This window comes from Meriones unguiculatus, chromosome 9 (genome assembly GCF_030254825.1).
Source record: "Meriones unguiculatus strain TT.TT164.6M chromosome 9, Bangor_MerUng_6.1, whole genome shotgun sequence".
In the NCBI taxonomy this organism is placed as follows: Eukaryota; Metazoa; Chordata; class Mammalia; order Rodentia; family Muridae; genus Meriones; species Meriones unguiculatus.
This window is the reverse complement of record NC_083357.1, coordinates 67,433,056-67,452,099: the sequence shown is the minus strand read 5'-3', so window position 1 is coordinate 67,452,099 and position 19,044 is coordinate 67,433,056. Positions and strand designations below refer to the sequence as shown.

Genomic DNA, 19,044 nt, shown 5'->3' with positions numbered 1-19,044 from the left:
GTTCTAGTACCCTTATTAATATCAGTGTTCTTTTAAGAGATGAGAATGATGATCCTATGTCAAAACCTTACCAGAATGTGGGAGAGATCTGCTAAAGTTATGTAAAAATCAGTTCCCAGGTTTGGAGCTGTAGCTTACTTGGTAAAGTGCTTAGACAGCATGCACCAGGCCCAGGCCCTTAGACCCACACACTCTTGGCATATTGGTACGCTTCTGTAAACCTCAGCTCATGGCAGGTGCAGACAGAATGACCAGGAGTTCAAAGCCAGCCTGGACTAGAAAGCCTGTCTTTAAAAAAAAAAGGAAAAGGAAAAAAAAAAGATAAAGTGCAATTTAAAAATTTTTTTAATCTATGAATAAATAGAAGTCAGTTCCCATGTGTTACTGTTAAAGATCTTGCTGAATAAAATGCTCCTTTACTAGTTATTCTTTCAAGTAGTCATTGATCTCACCAAATAATTACAGAGGAAACACCAGTGGCTGTTTTTTCTCTTTTTTGTTTGTTTGTTTATGTTTTTTTGCTCTGGCTTTATCATTTTGGTTGTTTACTTCTATATTTTATAATTATTGAATAGGCCAATATTGATATTAGTTGTAACACCTCACACTTAAGTTGCGAGCAAATTAATTACATGGGCATTACTGTTGCTGTTGCTAATAATTATGCAGATGTTTTATTAACCCTGAGAACTTTTAACTGTAAATTGGTACTCTTAACGCTCTCGATTACAGCCTGTTGAAATCGGAAGTTCTTAAGTTGTTATCTCCTAGATGCAGTTGCCATTGTGAGCAGTAGTCAGCAAAGTACCAGTAGCTTAGGCCTTTGGGTAATTATGATGGGCCAGCCACCATTCTAAGCTCTTTAATGAAAATTCAGTGGTTTTAGTCTCAACAGTCTTGAGGTGGGTATTGTGGCTGCCCCATTTTCTGGATGAGAAAACTGAGATACATGATAACTTGTCTACAGTTTCACAGTTAGTGAGCAACAGTATCTAAATTTGAGACCAGATAGTCTTAGATCCTGTGTTAACAATGGACTGTCCAAGCACTTTACCTTTACAGGAAAGAGAACATCCATTAACTAAATACAAAGGCGATGGCCTTAATGTTCTCTGTCTCCTAAAGCTTGTTATGTGTGCAATTGTGCAGTTCTTCAGCCTCCAAATACATGAATATTGGTATTTTTTTTAATTGTTCCTGAGTTTTACTTAAGTGATTGGGGTGGGGGACATAGCTCCATGGTAGAGTCCACAAGCACAGGACTCTAAATTCAGTGCGGGAAAACATTGTAAATGAAAATGTACTTGACATAGTTAATGTGTTTATTATGATAGATACAGCAGTATATGGTACTGTGTATGTATAAAATCTAGCAATGGCCTGACATGGTGGCACATGCCTATAGTCCCAGGAAGGCAGAAGCTGGTGGTCAAGGCCAGCCTGGTCTACATAACAAATTCCAAGACAGCCAGGGTTACATAGTGAGATTCTGTTTCAAAAACAAACTAAAAGCATTGCTTCATCATGTATGACATACATAGCACAGTGACATGGACAGTAGAATTGGAATATTTTGATTCTCTAAGTAATTTTCTATTATCTATTGGTTCACATTTAAATCAGAAAGTATACTTCTTTTTACCATTCCTGTTTGAACCTAGAGGTGATATTATGGATGCTCTATATGACTCTTCAATGTGACTTAAACAAAGTGAGCCCCTCGTGGAGGAACTGATCAATAGAAGAAACTTAAGTTTTCAATAAATGGTTAGACTACAAAGACTATAGACAACCTTAATTCTTTTATTCCACTCGTTCAGTATTTACTCTGTGTTAAAAATACAGGACATACTGTTCTATAGCTGCTGAAAAAAAACAGTGAAATGGGAGATCCTTAAAACCATTTAAGTTCTCATTTCCACATTGAAATAGGTTAGAGAATGAAATGAGGCTACATGCCATGCCTTTATTTTCAAGTTCATGGCTATTAATGGCTGTTTTGAAATTGTGCAGTTGCTTCAGCCCTTATGGGATAACTTAGCAAAGCCCAGCCTTTCTGCTCTGTCTAGTTTGTAGCTAAGCCATGATATGACATGACAGCAATTGCTAGCAATTTATGCCAACTGTTCTTGGAGTTTTGCTTTTCCTCTATAGGCTAGAGAGAAATGAAATCATGATAGTCATGAAGAACCTTCTTCACATTTTCCTATTTGATCCAATTTTTCAATTAAGTTAAAAAAATGAATTTTATGTTTATATTGTACTAGTCTTCTGGTTTGTTTTAAATCTATATGAGCCCCCCTCCCAAATCAATTTTAAAACTTGTATTGGCTTATTCTTTCTTACACAGGCAGATACTACCCATCCTTTAACCAAACACAGAAAAATAGCCTCTTCTTTCCGAGACTCGTCACTGTTTGATATCTTCACACTTTCCTGCAATTTACTAAAACAGGTATGGTTATAAGTGAGGTCATAATTCCTACTTCCTTTTCAAGGTTAAGAGTGGTGGGAATTGTTAGAGTCAGCACCTAACTTAAGCCCATCATCTATGACATTACACACATCTAGAGATGAAGAACCAGCTAGCCAGGTTGATCACTGACTTAGAGAAAGGATCGCACGGTGTCCCCGTTTAAGAGCTATTCCTCTAAGGAAAAAGCAGTGAGTGAACATTTATTCCTTGTTCCTGTCTTCACAGGATCTAATTTACTACAAGTTAGAATTTTGATGTTTGTTGTTTTATAGCCACATAAAATGTCTTTATACAGAATGGAAGCATGTTTAGATTCTTAAGTGTTCTGCAAGCAGGTTCAAGACTCCATTGTTACCATACAAAACTAGGTGACTTCTGTTCCCTGCTGCATTAAACGCAACAAATAAACAAGCAACATCTGTAAAGAAAAGTGGTTTGGGGTTTTTTAGCATCCACTTAGATTTAATAAGCTGAAGGGACAGGCAGTGTCACATAAGGAAATTATCTGCTTTAAATAGAAAGCTGGTTTTAATTTCATTTGTTGACAACATTGAATTAATCCAAAAAAGTCAGGTAGAGTATTTACCTACCCTGCCTGAGAGCCTAGCTAGGTTCAATCCCCAGTGCCACAAAAAATGATAAGTCTGTCATGAATGCAGTATGCCTAGGCTACAGAATAAGTCCCTATCTCAAAAAGATAAAGGAAGGGAGTAGGGAGAGCCCCACACATTTATAACAGTGTCAGGTGGCTTTTTCAACATGGAGAGCTAAAAATGAGGGATAGCCTATGGCCTTTTTGCTTCACTGTTAGTATTTTTATTCTGTTTCTGATCTTTCCCAATTTTAGCTTCAGAAACAAATTTGTATTATTCCTGTTATACTCATTAATGATAGCCACCTTTCTGGTTTTAACTCCAAATTTACAAATGTTCCTTTGTCCAGGAAGCTGCCAAACAAAGCTGTGATATCCACATATCTGTGACATTTGCTGAGAGAAATAGCTTTTCAGAAAACTAAGGATCAAATCCTCCCTGATCCGATTAGAAATAATTAGGCAGTTCATCACTGAGGCCCAGCTAGTAGATCTTTGTAAACTGTTACCACAGTTATTAAGGATCAGTATCTAGAAGTCTACAGATACATTGCAGATAAATATGTAATATTCAAAGTAATTTTGTTTAAATTCTCATTAGAAAAAAAATGGTAATAATGATTTTACAAAGAGAAGGGGAATTGTAAAGCTTATTCTGAATTCTGTCTATAGTTTTATTTCGGCCATACCTAGAAATTACTAAGATTGAACATCCATCCAGCTGCCACATCCCATACTGCTTAGGATTCCCAGTGGCTATTATGGCTACAACAATGAGTGTTAACCCAAGGATTTCTCTAAATATCGGCTCATCTTTTTACATACATGTTAATACTAAAAGAAAGAGTAGATTTTTTTTTTCATGATAACATTGTTAATAAAAGTGCAGCATCTGCCAGGCCGTGCTGGTGTACATCTTTTAATCTCAGCACTTGGGAGGCAGAGGCAGGTGGATCTCTTGAATTCAAGGCCAGACTGGGCTATGGAGTGAGTCCAGGACAGCTAAGGCTACACAGAGAAACACTGTCTTGAAAAGCAAAAGAAGTGCAGCATCTTAGTAGAGTAAAAACATGTTACACTGCTAAAGTACAGTCCTCCTTTTCCGGCTTAACAGCCTACTTCTGAAGCTGGGAAGAAAGAATTGTTTGGAGCTCATTATGTGACAATTTTTCCAGGCATCAGGAAAGAATCTGAACTTGAATGATGAAAGTCAGCATGGCTTGCTAATGCAGCTGCTTAAACTCACCCATAACTGTCTGAACTTTGATTTCATCGGCACATCTACTGATGAGTCCTCAGATGACCTGTGTACAGTTCAGATCCCTACCAGCTGGCGATCAGGTAACAGAGAGCTCCAACCTAAGTCTAAATCTGCCTGCCTGTGTCTATAGGATAATCCAGAGAGGCCCTGTAATTCTTTTTTTTACTTTGAACAAAACTTAGTGTTTTCATGCTTTGCTTACAGCATGATGAGGGTTCATGGAGGAGTCCTGCAAAACTTAGGCGTAAGAGAACCTGCAATTACTGCTTAAAACCTCTGCCTCGACACCTCTAGGGGGTGGGTGGCCTTGTTTGTTTTTTTAATTTTACGTATATAAGTGTTTTACCTACACGTATGGCTGTGTACCACTTGTGTACCTGGTGTCCTCAGAGGCCAAAAGAGGATATTGGATCTGCAGGAACTGAAATTACACATAGTTGTCACTATGTAGGTGCTAGAAATTGAGCCCAGGTCCTATGAAAGAGCATCAAGTGCTCATAACTGTTTAGCCATCTCTCTATTCCCTATTTCTGTTACCTTAAAAACAAAGTGTCATGAGGTAGCCACTTACCTGTGGTCCCAGCTGATACAGGAGGAGGATCCCAGGTTCAAGGCTAGGATGTATGGCAAGACTCTCTCTTTTAAAAAAGCAAAAAAAATATCAAAAGAAAAGGACAAACACATGGAAAGAGGGTAAGCCCTCTTTAGATTATCTAAAGTTCCTTGAGAGTCAAAAGATAACACTTTATAGAGGAATTGACCTGGGGGGGGGTCTCTACTAGTTTATCACTTTCTAAGAAAAATGACACTGTTTTTGACAAATAATCAGAAGAATATGGTCCCTGATGTATAATGCAGGAAAAATGCATGTTGGCCTGTGCAGGTGCAGTAAAATCATGTCCTTTGTCTTTTTGTCTTAGCATTCTTAGATTCTTCGACTCTACAGCTGTTTTTTGACCTGTATCATTCCATCCCTCCCTCATTCTCCCCTTTGGTAAGTCGGAACCACAGTTTCTAAAGCAAACCTGTTTCTAGAAGGTAGCATTAGTGAATAAAGTCTGTTTTGTTTTGCAAAATCACAGAACTAAGCCAGACACGATGATAAGATCTCTGTGAGTGCAAGGGCAGCCTTGTGTGTCAAGCTCAAGGACAGCCAGGGGTACATAGAAAAACCCTGCTTTAAAGGGAAAAAAGAATGAACTAGGATTAGTCACCCAGTTGATGCTGAGATTATAGCCTGAAAGTGCTAGTAGCAGACCCTTCATGGCTTTAATTCTTCCTTCTGTTGTCAAGTTACAGCTGTCAGCTTCTTCTGTCCCATCTTGTGTCTATAACCCTAGTCATTGCCACAGGCTAATGTTTGAAGATTTGCAATACTTGTCTAGCTAAACATTGAGACTGTCCTGGGATGTTTTTAAAATCATTTGGACACCCCTATAATCCCAGCACATGGGAAGTGGAGGCCACTGTGTTGGGAATTGAAGGCCATCCTTTCTCCCACAGAACAAGTTTGAGGGGAAAAAGAAAAGAAAGTCCCTGAGTCCAAAGTTACACAGTGATAAATAATAAATTGAAAAACCAATATGCCTTTGTCCTGAAAAGCACTGGGATGCTGTCAGGAGTGGTATGTCTTTTAAAGCTTACCTTAGATCACAAGGTCATTCAAGTTCTAAAACCTTGTTGTTCCAGGGATCTCTGAACTTAACTACTATTGTACATGTAATATATGTAGGAACACAATAAAGTAATGGAGGCTCTGCATGATGTTTCTACAATGGATCACTTTCCTAGTCATTGTATTTTTCCTAATTAACACATAAATACAAATTATGCTAAATTGTATTTAGCATAAATACAAATTCAGTGTTATTTGCATCCTTAAATCACTTGAAGGGCTTGAGGGGGAGGGGTTGCACAGTAAGAAGGGGTAGTCAGTAAAAACAGACTTTTACAGTGGAGCAAACTTACAGTGACCCAACAAGGTGTGGTATCATGTGCCTTTTGGGGCTGGCAGGAATGGAGGCCTGGGAGAGCTTAGCCTGTGTACCAGGAGGCAGCTATAATAGCAAAAGGTGAGAGGGAAAGTACCTTTGTCTGACCTTCTAGTGCTTCCTGTGGCCAATCCAAAGCAAGATGACAGGCACAGTGGTACATGCCTGTAATCCCAGCACTCAGGGAGGCAGAGGCAGCCAGATCTCTGAGTTCAAGTCCAGGACAGCCAAGGCTATAGAGAAAACCTGTCTCAAAAAACTACTCTTCCCTTTTACCTCCCTTACCTCCCCTCCCAAAAAAAGCAAGAGCAGCAGCTGTGCTGCTGCCAACAGAAGTCTACCTTCCTGGGAAAGTAGCATGCAGAAAAGACTACAAACTAGATAGGGAGGGACAGACAACAAATAGCACAGTGGGGAAATAAAGAAAACTTTTTTTTTTTCAAGACATGGCTTTGACCTGATTATTTTATCGTAGTTCTATAAGCAGTTTGATTCTATTAAAACAAAAAAAAAAATTAAACTTCAAGATTTTTTGAAACTATAAATTGGTTGGCATTTTTAAGGCTTAAATATATATAAAGAGGGATCAAGGAAGTGTTTGAAGTAGTCAGATACTATCTAAGGGAGTTTTCCAAGCTGATTGTAGCCATGGGGTATTGCTGTGGTGAACTTGGATTGGATGCTTCTTTCTTTGATAAAGCTAATGAGTGTTGTAGAGGCCACAGCTGCCCGTCTCACTGAGTGCGTCTGTGTTGTGCCTTGCTTGCAGGTACTGTCCTGCTTAGTACAGATTGCCTCAGTCCGGAGATCCCTATTTAACAATGCTGAGAGGGCCAAGTTTCTCTCTCATCTTGTTGATGGTGTTAAACGAATACTGGAAAATCCACAGGTAAGGTTTCTCAGAATGTATGTATATACTGAATTAGTATATGGCTATCTATAGAAGTCTGAAGGAAGTTTGTCAAAGGCTACACATGGCAGAAATTCCAGGAAGCAGCTTAGTTTGCACTTCTGAAAAATCTGTGGATATTGTGGGGAGCATTTGCTCCAGAGAGGAGCTTTGGTCCTCTAACTCCAGAACACAGAAATCATCCAGTGAAGTCATCAAATACAAGTGAGCAAAGATGGATCCAGTGATTCTTTTTCCCTTGAGAAATTAAGAATCTAAAGACTGGTCTTGTGTTTTTAATTCTTAACATTGATATGAGTAACCTGACATACAAGGCATCTTTAGGTTGGAAGGGAAATAAATACTTTCTTGTCCCCTACGTACCACTTCTTCCAAATATTCATAATTGAAAAAAAAAAATTCTAAGATGCAGTGTGTTTTTAAATATACTTAACTTTGTTTCTCTCTTTCAAAATGCCTTTATTAATTCAACAAACTATATTAAGACATACTATGTACCAGATTATGTAAGTGAATAAAACCATTTCTGTCCTGATCACTAATAGAAAAAAAAAAAACATACTGATACATTTACATTTTTATAGTATATAATTAACATCTAAAGGCTGTGATAAAATGTGAAACTCTTGTGCAGCTTTTATTTATAAAAACAACTAAATTGCTTGGTAGCATTTCAATATTCATGGAAATGAAATTAATTAGATTCCCTTTAATCTATGAGAAGCAGATACATCTGAGATGGTGCCCATTTGTGCCATTGATCAGCATTACAACTTTTGGCAAATAGTGTGATTCCTCAGGGTCCTATTTTATACTGACACTTAAGGCTAATGATCCCATCACATGGGTGAATATTTTGAGCTATAGGGATAATGGGAGCAAACCTTTTAAAAGAGCTGGGCAGTGGTGGCATATGCCTTTAATCCCAGTACTTGGGAGGCAGAGGCAGGTGGATCTCCTGAGTTCAAGACCAGCCTGATTTACAGAGTGAGTTCCAGGACAGCCAAGGTTATGCAGAGAAATCCTGTCTCAAAAACCCAAAAAATAAAAACTTTTAAATGTAAGGTTTTACTTGTTTCCAAGCCTTCTATAGCTATGTTGTTCGGAATTGTGATTTGCAGCCCAGAAACTGAAAAATTCTTGCCCTTCCCCATGCCGTGCCAAGCACATGTCATTCTTGGAATGTGATGATCACATTTTCCATTTTATTTTCTTCCTATGCCATTGCCAGAGTTTATCAGACCCAAACAATTACCATGAGTTCTGCAGACTACTGGCCCGATTAAAGAGTAACTACCAACTGGGAGAATTGGTAAAAGTGGAAAACTACCCTGAGGTTATCCGGTTGATAGCCAACTTCACAGTGACCAGCCTACAGGTTTGTATTTAATTTTCACAATCACAGAGAGTAAATATTTTATCACACCTCTAACATACCCTGCAAAGTGGTTATTATCAAAGACTATTTACAATTATGAGTGTAAGGAAGATTTGGAATTGTAGCTCAATAGTAAAACACTTGTTCCGTATTTAGGAGGCTCTGCATTTGATCCCATCATCACAAGAAAAATAAATTTAGTAACTGTGATTAGAGCAACATGTAGAAATTATAAGGATAATATTTAAATTACAGAGAGAAGGGCTAAAGACTTGGTAGTAGAGTGTTTGCGTGGCATATTTAAAGCCTTGGATTATATCCAGTACAGAGAAAAGGGGAAGTCTTTTCTTATCTTTCTGCAAAGCAGAAGATAGAACAGGAATCTAGGCTGAAGAATAAGAGAAGCCTCTTGTCTCTCTTGTCATGTAACAGCACATTGAGGATCTCTTGCTTTGTGTTTTATGTCACAGTCATCTGAGAGCTTGAAGGAACACAGAGCTTGGGTCTCGTCCCCATGGTTTCTGGTTCAATAGTTCCAAAGTGGAACTTTGGCATCTCTTATTTCTAATATGCTGACCAGCAATTCTCCTGCATTCTAATGTCTTAGACCCACTTTCGTGCATCTTTCCTCATCATCTGGATTTAGACAACCAGCACTGAGCCAGCTTCTTTCTCATTAAACTCTTAAACTAAAATACTAGTGTATTCATTACTTTTGTGTTGGTTTAATAAAATACCCTGACTAAAAACAACTTATAGAAGGAGGAGTTTTTTTGTTTTATGGTTCCAGAGGGATGAGTCCATTATGGGCCAGGCAAGGTAGTGCATTTCTTTAAACCCAGCACTCAGGAAGCAGAGGCAGGATCTCTATGAACCATTTCTACATAGTGAGTTCTACATCATCCAGGGCTACATAGTGAGATCCTGTCTCAAAATAAACCAATGAAAAGAGCATAGCATGGTAGAGAGGCAACCAGCAGGAGGAAAGCATGATGGCAGAATTAGAAAGCTGAGCACTCACATCCTCAGTAGCAAGTACAGAGCTGAGAAAGCGAACTTGGGCAAAGCTATAAATTCACAAAACCCTCCCCCTGTGATAGACTTCCTTCAACAAGACTGCACTTCCCAAACAGCACCACCTGCTGGGGACCATGTGTTTAAATGCACAAGACCATAGGGGATATTTATCATTCAAACTACCACAACTAGTCTCTGCTTTAAATGGGCTACCATACACAGATTCAAGCCCCTAAAAACTTACTTTTGTTATTCTTTGTGTCAAATGGCCTGGGGTTTGGTGTTCAGAAATGAAAAACATGCCTTTTGTTCTTTTGTTGATCCTTAGCACTGGGAATTTGCCCCAAATAGTGTGCACTATCTCCTGAGCCTGTGGCAGCGGCTGGCAGCCTCTGTGCCATATGTCAAAGCCACAGAGCCCCATATGCTGGAAACATATACTCCTGAGGTCACCAAAGCCTATATCACATCCCGTTTGGAATCTGTGCACATCATTCTGAGGTAAGGACACATGGATTACCACCACATTCCTTTACCTTTACCTGCAGCTCTGTGTCAGACTTACAGAAATCAGATTCCAACTGACAGAGGGAGGTGGAGTCTAGAGCTCTATTTGTTTATGGCCATCTGTCTTTGTCTTTCCAAACTCTAATACCTTGTTCATATCCCTTGTAACAATGTCCACAGCATTGTCTGTGAATATAAACACATTGCATGTGCTTGCCCTTACCACTGGTGTTCTTTAAATGTGAGGCCCATTTATGGGACTCAGGAAAGAAATGTTTTAATGTCCAAATATGGAATTTAGTGAGACTTCCTAAGAAAATAAATAGATAAATGAAAATACAAGGTGGTCATAACTGACTCTAATTTCAGAGCTTGTAAGATGTAGGTCCAGCAAGCTCATCATTGATTTGTCATGTTAACATAAGAGTTCTTGTCTACCTTGACTCCTGGACCAGAAACCCATAATTAAGGAAATGTCAGTGGCTAGAGAGATGACTCAAAAGTTACGAACATTGGCTGATTTTCCAGAAAACCTGGGTTCAATTCCCAGCATGCACATGGCAGCTCACAACTGTCTGTAACTCCAGTTCCTGGGGATCTGACATCCTCACATAGACATATGTTGGCAAAATACCAGTACACACAAAATAAGGATAAATAAATCTTTTTTTAAAAGTCAAGTCTTAGGGCATGTTATATCAAATCATGTTGCCTTACGTTAGGTATATTTCTTATGTATTTTCACTGCATTTCTCATAATATACTTGGATTTTGGGATCTGTGGTGCTTGATTGGGTTTTTTTTGTTTGTGATATTTTGTTTGTATTGTTTGGGCATTTTGATTTTGTGGGTTGTTTGGTTTTTGTCCTTTATATGCTAAGAGTCAAGAACATTTGGTTGTCTTTATGGTTTGGGGAGTTTCTTTTGTTTGTTTTGCATGCATTTGTATATGTGTGTGTTTGTGTGTGTGTGTGTGTGTGTGTGTGTGTGTGTGTGTGTGTGTGTGTAGTTAATTTTCTTCTTTCACCTTGTGGTCCCAGGGGCCAAACTCAAGTCATCAAGCTTGATAGCAGGTACCTTATCTGCTGAGCCATTTTCCAGGCGCAAGTTTGTGGTCTTAATTGTTTATGACTTGGGGTCATTTCAGAAGATGAGTATTAGTGAAGTTTGCTGGAAAGCCTGTCTAATTCATTTGGCTTCCTTTAGGCAGTTCTGGGGAGTTGAGAAATATGCAGAGCTTCTAGACCCAAAGAGCCAGTTTTAATAACTGTATACTCTTGTTTGTGTTTCTGCATTTCCTTTTTTTTTTTTTTTATAAACTATGGATAGTAATATGACTACCTGTGATCTTAAGAGAATTAATACAACCTAACACTGTATGTACATGTGGGAAACATGCTGCAGCTTCTGGAATTGCCATGCTACAGAAGAACAGTAGAGACCTCACCATAGAACAGGTTGTTATAAAAGAATCTGAAAGCCAGTAGATAAGGCAAGACCTCATACAAAGCCACAATTCCGAAACCAGAGGTAGGAAGCCAAACTATCAGTTTGGTACCAAAATATATACGGCAAAATTGGATATAAACCAAGTCTATTTAATAAGCTTTGTTTTTTTAAAAAAAATCTCACCTAGTATGATTATTTTTACAGTTAAGTGTTTGATGTATAGCAGGATTGAATTTGGTAAAATAATGGGGCTCATCTAAATTTTGCATTGCTGGTAGAAACATACTGCCTTACTCATAAAAGTTTCTGAATTCCCTAAACTCATTTGGCCACAATAACTTCAAATACAGGAATGTGTACTTAGAGTCCCCAAAGTATACAATAATCAAAGAGATTGGCTAGGGAGGCCTAAAGTAGTTCAACAGTAGAGTACCTGCCTGGCATGCACAAAGCCCACATTCAATCCCAGTGCCACAAAAACAAATTTTAAAAAGAAGAAGAAGAGAGAAAAGTTACTTTTTATGGGCCTTAAAGATGACTCAGTGAATAAAGGTGCTTACCTCCAAGACTGACTGATAGCCAGTTGGTTCCCAGGATCCACTTGGTAAAAGGAGAGAACTGACTCCTACAAATTGTCCTCTTTGGCATGCTAACTTTGGCATGCATGCATACATAGTTACAGTAAAAATGTAATCTTTAAAGAATTTTAAATAAGCCAGGTGGTGGTGGTGCATGCCTTTAGTCCCAGCACTCAGGAGACAGAGGCAAGCAGATCTGAGTTCAAAGCCAGCCTGGTCTACTGAGCAAGGACTGCCCAGGTTCGATGGCAGATAAATGCTGAAGAATTGGGAAGATTGAGTGTCAACAAACTGTCTGATGCTAGGGCAAAGATATCTGTCTTAAAACTTTTTAAATATCCTCTCATGGGTAAAGTTAATGATGGTCCTCTATAGTTGAGAAGAAAGAGCTGCTGTATCAGGGAAAATAATGGGCATATTTTTTTAAGAAGTTTACCTTCTTTCCTGGGAGTAGGGATGGCCTGGAAGATCCCCTGGAGGATACAGGTCTGGTCCAGCAGCAGCTGGACCAGCTGTCTACCATCGGGCGTTGTGAGTATGAGAAGACATGTGCGCTCCTTGTGCAGCTGTTTGACCAGTCAGCCCAATCCTACCAGGAACTGCTACAGAGCGCCAGCGCCAGCCCAATGGACATTGCAGTGCAGGAGGGTGAGTGCAGTGTCTAGTAAGCACAGAGATGTTGTCAGTTCCCTTCACCTCTTGTTGCCTCCCTTTGCTCCCTTCTCCCCACCCCCCAAAAAAGGGATCTGTTATCCACTATTACCCCCATGCACACAGAGTGAGGGAGGGACACTTATTATCTGATCACTTTCCCTCTTCATATCAACCTTACCAGAGTAGAATGGTAGCCATCCTCTATCAAAAAAGCAAGATTTACTAGAGTACTCTCAAGATTAAGGAGTCATCTGGTAAGAAGTATATTTACAACAGTGGCAAGGGGACGAACACTAAAGAGTCTTGTCTTCTTCCTACTCCAGGACGACTGACATGGTTAGTTTACATCATTGGAGCTGTGATTGGTGGCCGAGTTTCTTTTGCCAGCACTGATGAGCAAGATGCTATGGATGGTGAGCTTGTCTGTCGGTAAGTGTGCCCCATGAAAGCCTTTCATTCTGCTTGACTGCTCAGTACCTGTTGGTCCTAGTAACACTCTCCGCTAACTGCAGAAAGTCTCCTTGCAGCTGAATCCGATGAGGATGTGGACCTGCTGTATTTAGCCAGCTAGCTCTCTTTTGTGCATACAGTAAGAACTCTACCTATGACTCACACTAAAAACATCTTAACAGTCATCAGCAACGAAGTGTTGTGTATGGAACTGGGAAAACTAATGAGGGGGTAACTGTTGATCTGTTCAGGTGTGGTGTCTAGGAATTAGAGAATATGGGTTGTTTTTGTGGCACTGGCAAGTCTAAGAGGAAACTAGTTCTTGGTATCCCCAAAACTTGAATGGCAGAACCCCTGCAGCCTACCACAGCCCTTTGCCATAACCTTTGCTGACCCACAGGATTTCACATTATTTTGTATCTGTGCTGTTCTTCTTTTAATAAAAACCACTAAGTGAGTATTTAAAAGTTACTGAAAGTTTTCTAAGTTAAAAGTTGAAGGCAGAGGTAAATACATCTCTGTGAGTTCAAGGCCAGTCTGGTCTTCATATCGAGCTCCAGGCCAGCCAAGGCTATATAATGAGATCTTACACACACACACACAAAAAAAAAAAAAAAAAAAAGAAAGAAAGAAATCATTTTCCTATAGTGACAAGCTCATTGCATGCTAATATAAATACACTTTAAAGACCAGCATGGTGGCATAGGCCTATAATTCCAGCTATTCAGAAAAGGTGGAAGCAGAAGAATTACAAGTTCAATGCCAGCCTGAGTAAGTAATATAGGAATAATGTATTTTTTTTTCTTGTTTTGTTTTTGTTTTTGTTTTTTGAGAAAGGGTTTCTCCATGTAGCCCTGGCTGTCCTGGAACTCCCTCTCGCTCTCTGTAGACCAGGCTGGCCTCAAACTCACAGCGATCTCCCTGCTTTTACCTCCGAATGCTGGGATTAAAGGTGTGCACCACCACCTCCCAACCTGTTTCAGATTTCTACAAATGGAAAAGGGGGCTGAGAGTACAGGTTAGAAGCAGGGCACATGTCTAGGATACTGAAGACTCTAGATTCAGTCTCAAAAACAAGTAAATAAATAAACAAGAAAAGATATTTACAAGAAAAGTTAGTCTACAGTTTTCAAACCTCAGTCATATAGAAGATACCTGGAATCTCATCTCTGCATCAGTTTGTAGTAATACAACATATCCTACTGCTTCTTGAAGACTACTGTACATTACTGTAGGAGTCCGAGAAGAAGGTGTCAAAATATTACTGTGTGTTTTAAAATGAGTATAGGACCCTGCAGAGAACTGCCACCATTAAGTATTCTGAACTTTTCAGATGTTCTCCCAGGACACCCAGGAACATGTTGTCTTAACATTGTATTGGTCCCTAGACAACTCAATCTGTAAATCTTAGTCTTAATTCCCATTTGTGTATTTTTACCCCCATGTTGTTTCTCAAATGTTCCTTTTTTGATGGCTTAATCATGAGAAAGGTGTCCATGGTATTGTCCACTAGTAGTTTTTAAAAGTAATGAACAAAGATTCCATTAAGAATGAAATTTAGTGCTTTTCTGATAGATTCCACATGTAGTTTAGACAGTGTCTTGTAAGCTGTTCTCTTCTGGATGTTGCAGCACAGTAAGTGAATCTAATTTACTCATGATATGTCACAAATAGTTGCTATCTGTCTTCATTCTGTCACATGCCAAATGACTCACCTGTAAAAATGCCATTCTTACTTATTCAACTTTGACCACATCCTTGTTTGAGAGACAAAGCTACAGAGCAAAGGATTGAAGTTCTGCTGCTCATCCCCGGAATTGTTCCCTCCCTATTCCCTTTCTGCCATGTGTACCCCTTCCTTCCATGGCTGTGTGAGAAAGAAAGATTAAGATGCAATGGGCTAGCCCAATCCCATTCATCTGCATAGATGAATTTGAATGCAGAAGATTGTTCCATCCACAATCTCAAGGAAGTTCCAGAAAAAAAAAATTATTATTTTCCATCCACAATCTCAAGGAAGTTCCAGAAAAAAAATTATTACCGTTATATTTGTATTTTACCACTGTTTATAGACAATGAAGACTTTGTTTCTTCACCAACATTTAGAGTCTTTGAAAAAGGCAATTTCCAAAGTAAGGGATAAGGATATTTGATGAGTTTAAGTTGGCTTACATTGTTTACGGTACCCAGGATATCCTGCTGTTGAGAGAATCATCGTTTCTCTTTCTCCAGGGTACTCCAGCTTATGAACCTGACAGATTCCCGCTTGGCTCAGGCTGGTAATGAGAAGCTCGAATTGGCCATGCTGAGTTTTTTTGAGCAGTTTCGTAAGATCTACATTGGGGACCAGGTGCAGAAATCCTCAAAGGTAACAGACTCACAGTTAACTCCATTTCTCACTTCTCAGATGTGGAGTTGCTGATGGAGGGGAAACAGTTGATCACAGTTACAATAAGCCTCCAGATTGCCAGTGTTGGGATACTCCAAATGTTTTCTCTTAGTCTGTAGAATTCTGAGAATCGTCAATGCATTGGGCCTGTTTTTCTAGTGCTCCATATGGTTAACAAATGGCCAGTCAAAACATCTGTTGTACTCCCCCAAATTGGCAGCTCTTAGTCTCTATATATGAATTAATGTTGAGAACAGCCGGTGGTTTTGGCACTGTTTGGAGAATTTCAGGACTTAAGGGGACCAGTAAGAGAACACAGCCTCCGTCTAGTATTCAGAACATTGAGGCTGGCCAGTCCTTTCAACCTTCCAGGGCTGTCCTACATCTTGCCCCTGAGTGTGGACACATTTCAGACAGCCCAGGTTTGTGATGATTCTAATGTGTGTCATCTGATAGTTTCTCTTACTTTGCATGACACCAGCTGTACCGCCGACTCTCAGAAGTTCTGGGGTTGAATGATGAGACGATGGTGCTGAGTGTCTTCATCGGAAAAGTGTAAGTGTTGCGGCTCACCGTCAGCAAGAGGCCCTGCAGTCCTGTTGCAGCTGTGCAGTGACCCAGGCACTGCGCTGCCACTGCCTTACTGTTCCAGCCTTGATCGTTTGCGTCAGAGAATTGTGCATTTGAGTGTGTGACGCGCTGTGCTTAGAGATATGGCCCGGCCCCAGAGCATTCCAGGCTTGTGTAGAATTTTGCCGAATCTTCTCTTTAGCCTCTGGAATCACAGTTGAAATCATGTCACGGCATTAACCAAATGGAGCTCCTCCCCAGTGATTGGTGTTTGTCCTTTCACTCTCGATCATTGAACTGTCTGGGATGCCCAGAGTAGGCATTTGTTTTCTGGTGCTGATTTCCATTAGGAATGCCTGCCCCACCCCCTAGGGGAAAGCCTCACTTTCATGTGGGCTTACTGTTTTTAGGAAGCATCATAATCTTCAGGAGTCTTGAGTCTTTAATATTTGCTCCTGCTATTTGAATATCTTCAAAGTTGATGCTCCTAATTGGCCCATTTCCGGTTTTGTTGTTTTTAAGTTATGTCCCTTGGTTACATTTTCCTCTTTTTAGGAGCTCAATTTATCAAAGCACACACTAGGAGTCAAATAATAATAACCCAGGGCTGTGTGCAAAGTACCATTTTGCTTCCTTGCAACTGTCCCAGCCTAAACACTGATATCCATGAGCTGGTTAATAATTTAAGATGGAAAAAAGCAAAGGGGGTCTAAAGGACTCTGCCAGCCAAGAAATCAAGAAGCAAGGGCTACTAGAGTTCTGCAGCTGACAGTGGATGGTGCAGGTGCAGAGTTGCATACGTCTGCATGTTATCACTGCCGCAGAAATCTCTTACCCTTGCTGCAGAAATCAGCCCTGGAGTGCCCCAGAATTCCAAGGGCCTGGGTATGGGCCAGTGTAGCTTTGGAACCAAGTAGTGAAGATTATCTGAAGGATAATTTTTCTAGTCAACCAAATGTAAGTACAGAGATTTTATACCCTTTTTTTTTTTCTTGTGGTCGTGATGTCTGTGAATTGGTGATACAGATGTGTGATGACTTGATTGATGATCATCTTCTTTCAGCCCTCAAGGAAATCAGACACATCAAAGGTTTCTCTTGCTTCTTTTCTTTTTTTGTCCTCCAGCATCACCAACCTGAAGTACTGGGGGCGCTGTGAGCCAATCACCTCTAAGACACTGCAGCTTCTGAATGATCTCTCCATTGGATATCCTTTACAGTAGACTCTGAGCGAGTCAGAATGGGCATGGTTTCCTGCTGCCACTTTAACTTAGACACAGCTTGTACTCCAATGTCTTCTGTTTCCTTAGGTGCCAAAGGCAAGACCCACACAAAAGCTTGAGTAATTCCAAGTCCCTAAAAGTGAGTGAGGCACCACACAATATAATAATTGACTACATATTTATCCCTGACTGGTCCTAACATTCATAAATAAATAGAGATCTAGGACCTGACTCACTGGTATGTTCTGTGACTAAGCTTTAAGCATCCGTAGTGGAAACAAAGCCTCCAGGCTCTTCGATGTAAGCCATCTTAACACTAGGCTTCCCCACTGAAGTAGTGGCTTGTTACTCTTGACTTGAACAATATCTGCTATAAAGTTTGAATTGTTCCACAGTTGGGAGCCAGCAAGTACAGGAAACACTGTACAATTCCTTAAGCAACTTTTTCTCGTTTCTTCAAAAGACTGTTCATAGCTAGTGCCTGAATAAGAGAAGAGTCTATTCACAGTGCACAGTATGGACTCAGGCAGGGAGGGCCAGGAAGATTCTAAGGGGAAATTGCTGTGGTACTGATTTTCTTAAAAGGAACAGTTTGGTATGGGTATTCTATTAATCAATTAAATACTAACAAACACTTTTCCCTGTTTGGCTGTGTTGTGCTCATGTGGCTTAGAAAATAAGCTATCTAGGGAAAGCATACTTACTCTGGAACATTCCCTGGTTTGTGCCACACTTTCCTTGACTGTGTTCCTTTGTCTTTACATACAGTAGCGTAAGGAAGCTAGTGAAGCTTAGCGCTGTACAGTTCATGCTGAACAATCATACGGTGAGTGATGTCAGTCCTTCTCCTTGTCCATTCTCCAGCCACCCACATACACTTCCTCAGCACTGCAAAGCAGGTATTTCAGTTGAGGCCCTGAGTCCTGCATCTCTGCCAGATTACACTCCTGTCACCAGAGCTGCTTCCTGGGTCAGGAAGCCTGAACTGTCACCTACTGCTGTATATACTTGGGATAAACCAGTAATAACAGCCACAGTAACTTTTAAGTAAAGCATCCGTTGTAGTCTTAAAAAATGGCCATGGGGCTAGTGTGCAAGGGCTCAGTAATTCTGAAATTACTGACTTGCGTTCTACCTCTAACCCATGTTTTTACCTTTTTAACTTGTTTTCTTTTTTTTAATAGAGCGAGCACTTTTCATTTTTGGGTATTAACAATCAGTCCAACCTGACAGACATGCGGTGTCGGACTACCTTCTACACAGCACTTGGGCGTCTCCTCATGGTGGATTTAGGTACTGCAATAAACTCTAGAGGCTCAAGAAGTAATCTGGCCCTGTACTAAATTTTTATCTGAGGACAGAGTAGTGGAAATGGGGAAAGTCTTCTCTGTTGTTTCAACAGTAACAAAAAAAATACCTGAAATAATCCCCTCTTTTCACAAAGAACACATCATGCTGTCATGTTCCCTGTACTGGAATAAAGTAACAGTCTGCAACCAAGTTTTCATCTTGATATGCCCCAGCTTTAAAATTCTCTTCAAGCTGAATACAGTAGTGTGCACCTGTTATTCCTCTGTTTGGGAGAGTGAGGCAGGAAGAC

At 40.0% G+C, this 19,044-nt stretch overlaps 1 protein-coding gene across 2 annotated transcripts in view; it reads left to right on the top strand.

The window, feature by feature from the left end:
- The window catches only part of Xpo7 (exportin 7), an 88,071-nt gene that overhangs the window by 51,506 nt on the left and 17,521 nt on the right, over nucleotides 1-19,044 (top strand). For both annotated transcript variants that reach the window (XM_060391426.1, XM_060391425.1), the window contains exons 6-18: nucleotides 2,351-2,455; nucleotides 4,244-4,409; nucleotides 5,250-5,323; nucleotides 7,090-7,209; nucleotides 8,462-8,608; nucleotides 9,954-10,126; nucleotides 12,614-12,807; nucleotides 13,137-13,242; nucleotides 15,496-15,631; nucleotides 16,134-16,207; nucleotides 17,348-17,431; nucleotides 18,210-18,270; nucleotides 18,629-18,737. In XM_060391426.1, the coding sequence (XP_060247409.1) occupies nucleotides 2,351-2,455; nucleotides 4,244-4,409; nucleotides 5,250-5,323; nucleotides 7,090-7,209; nucleotides 8,462-8,608; nucleotides 9,954-10,126; nucleotides 12,614-12,807; nucleotides 13,137-13,242; nucleotides 15,496-15,631; nucleotides 16,134-16,207; nucleotides 17,348-17,431; nucleotides 18,210-18,270; nucleotides 18,629-18,737 (1,549 nt within the window). The remainder of the gene's footprint in view (nucleotides 1-2,350; nucleotides 2,456-4,243; nucleotides 4,410-5,249; nucleotides 5,324-7,089; nucleotides 7,210-8,461; nucleotides 8,609-9,953; nucleotides 10,127-12,613; nucleotides 12,808-13,136; nucleotides 13,243-15,495; nucleotides 15,632-16,133; nucleotides 16,208-17,347; nucleotides 17,432-18,209; nucleotides 18,271-18,628; nucleotides 18,738-19,044) is intronic.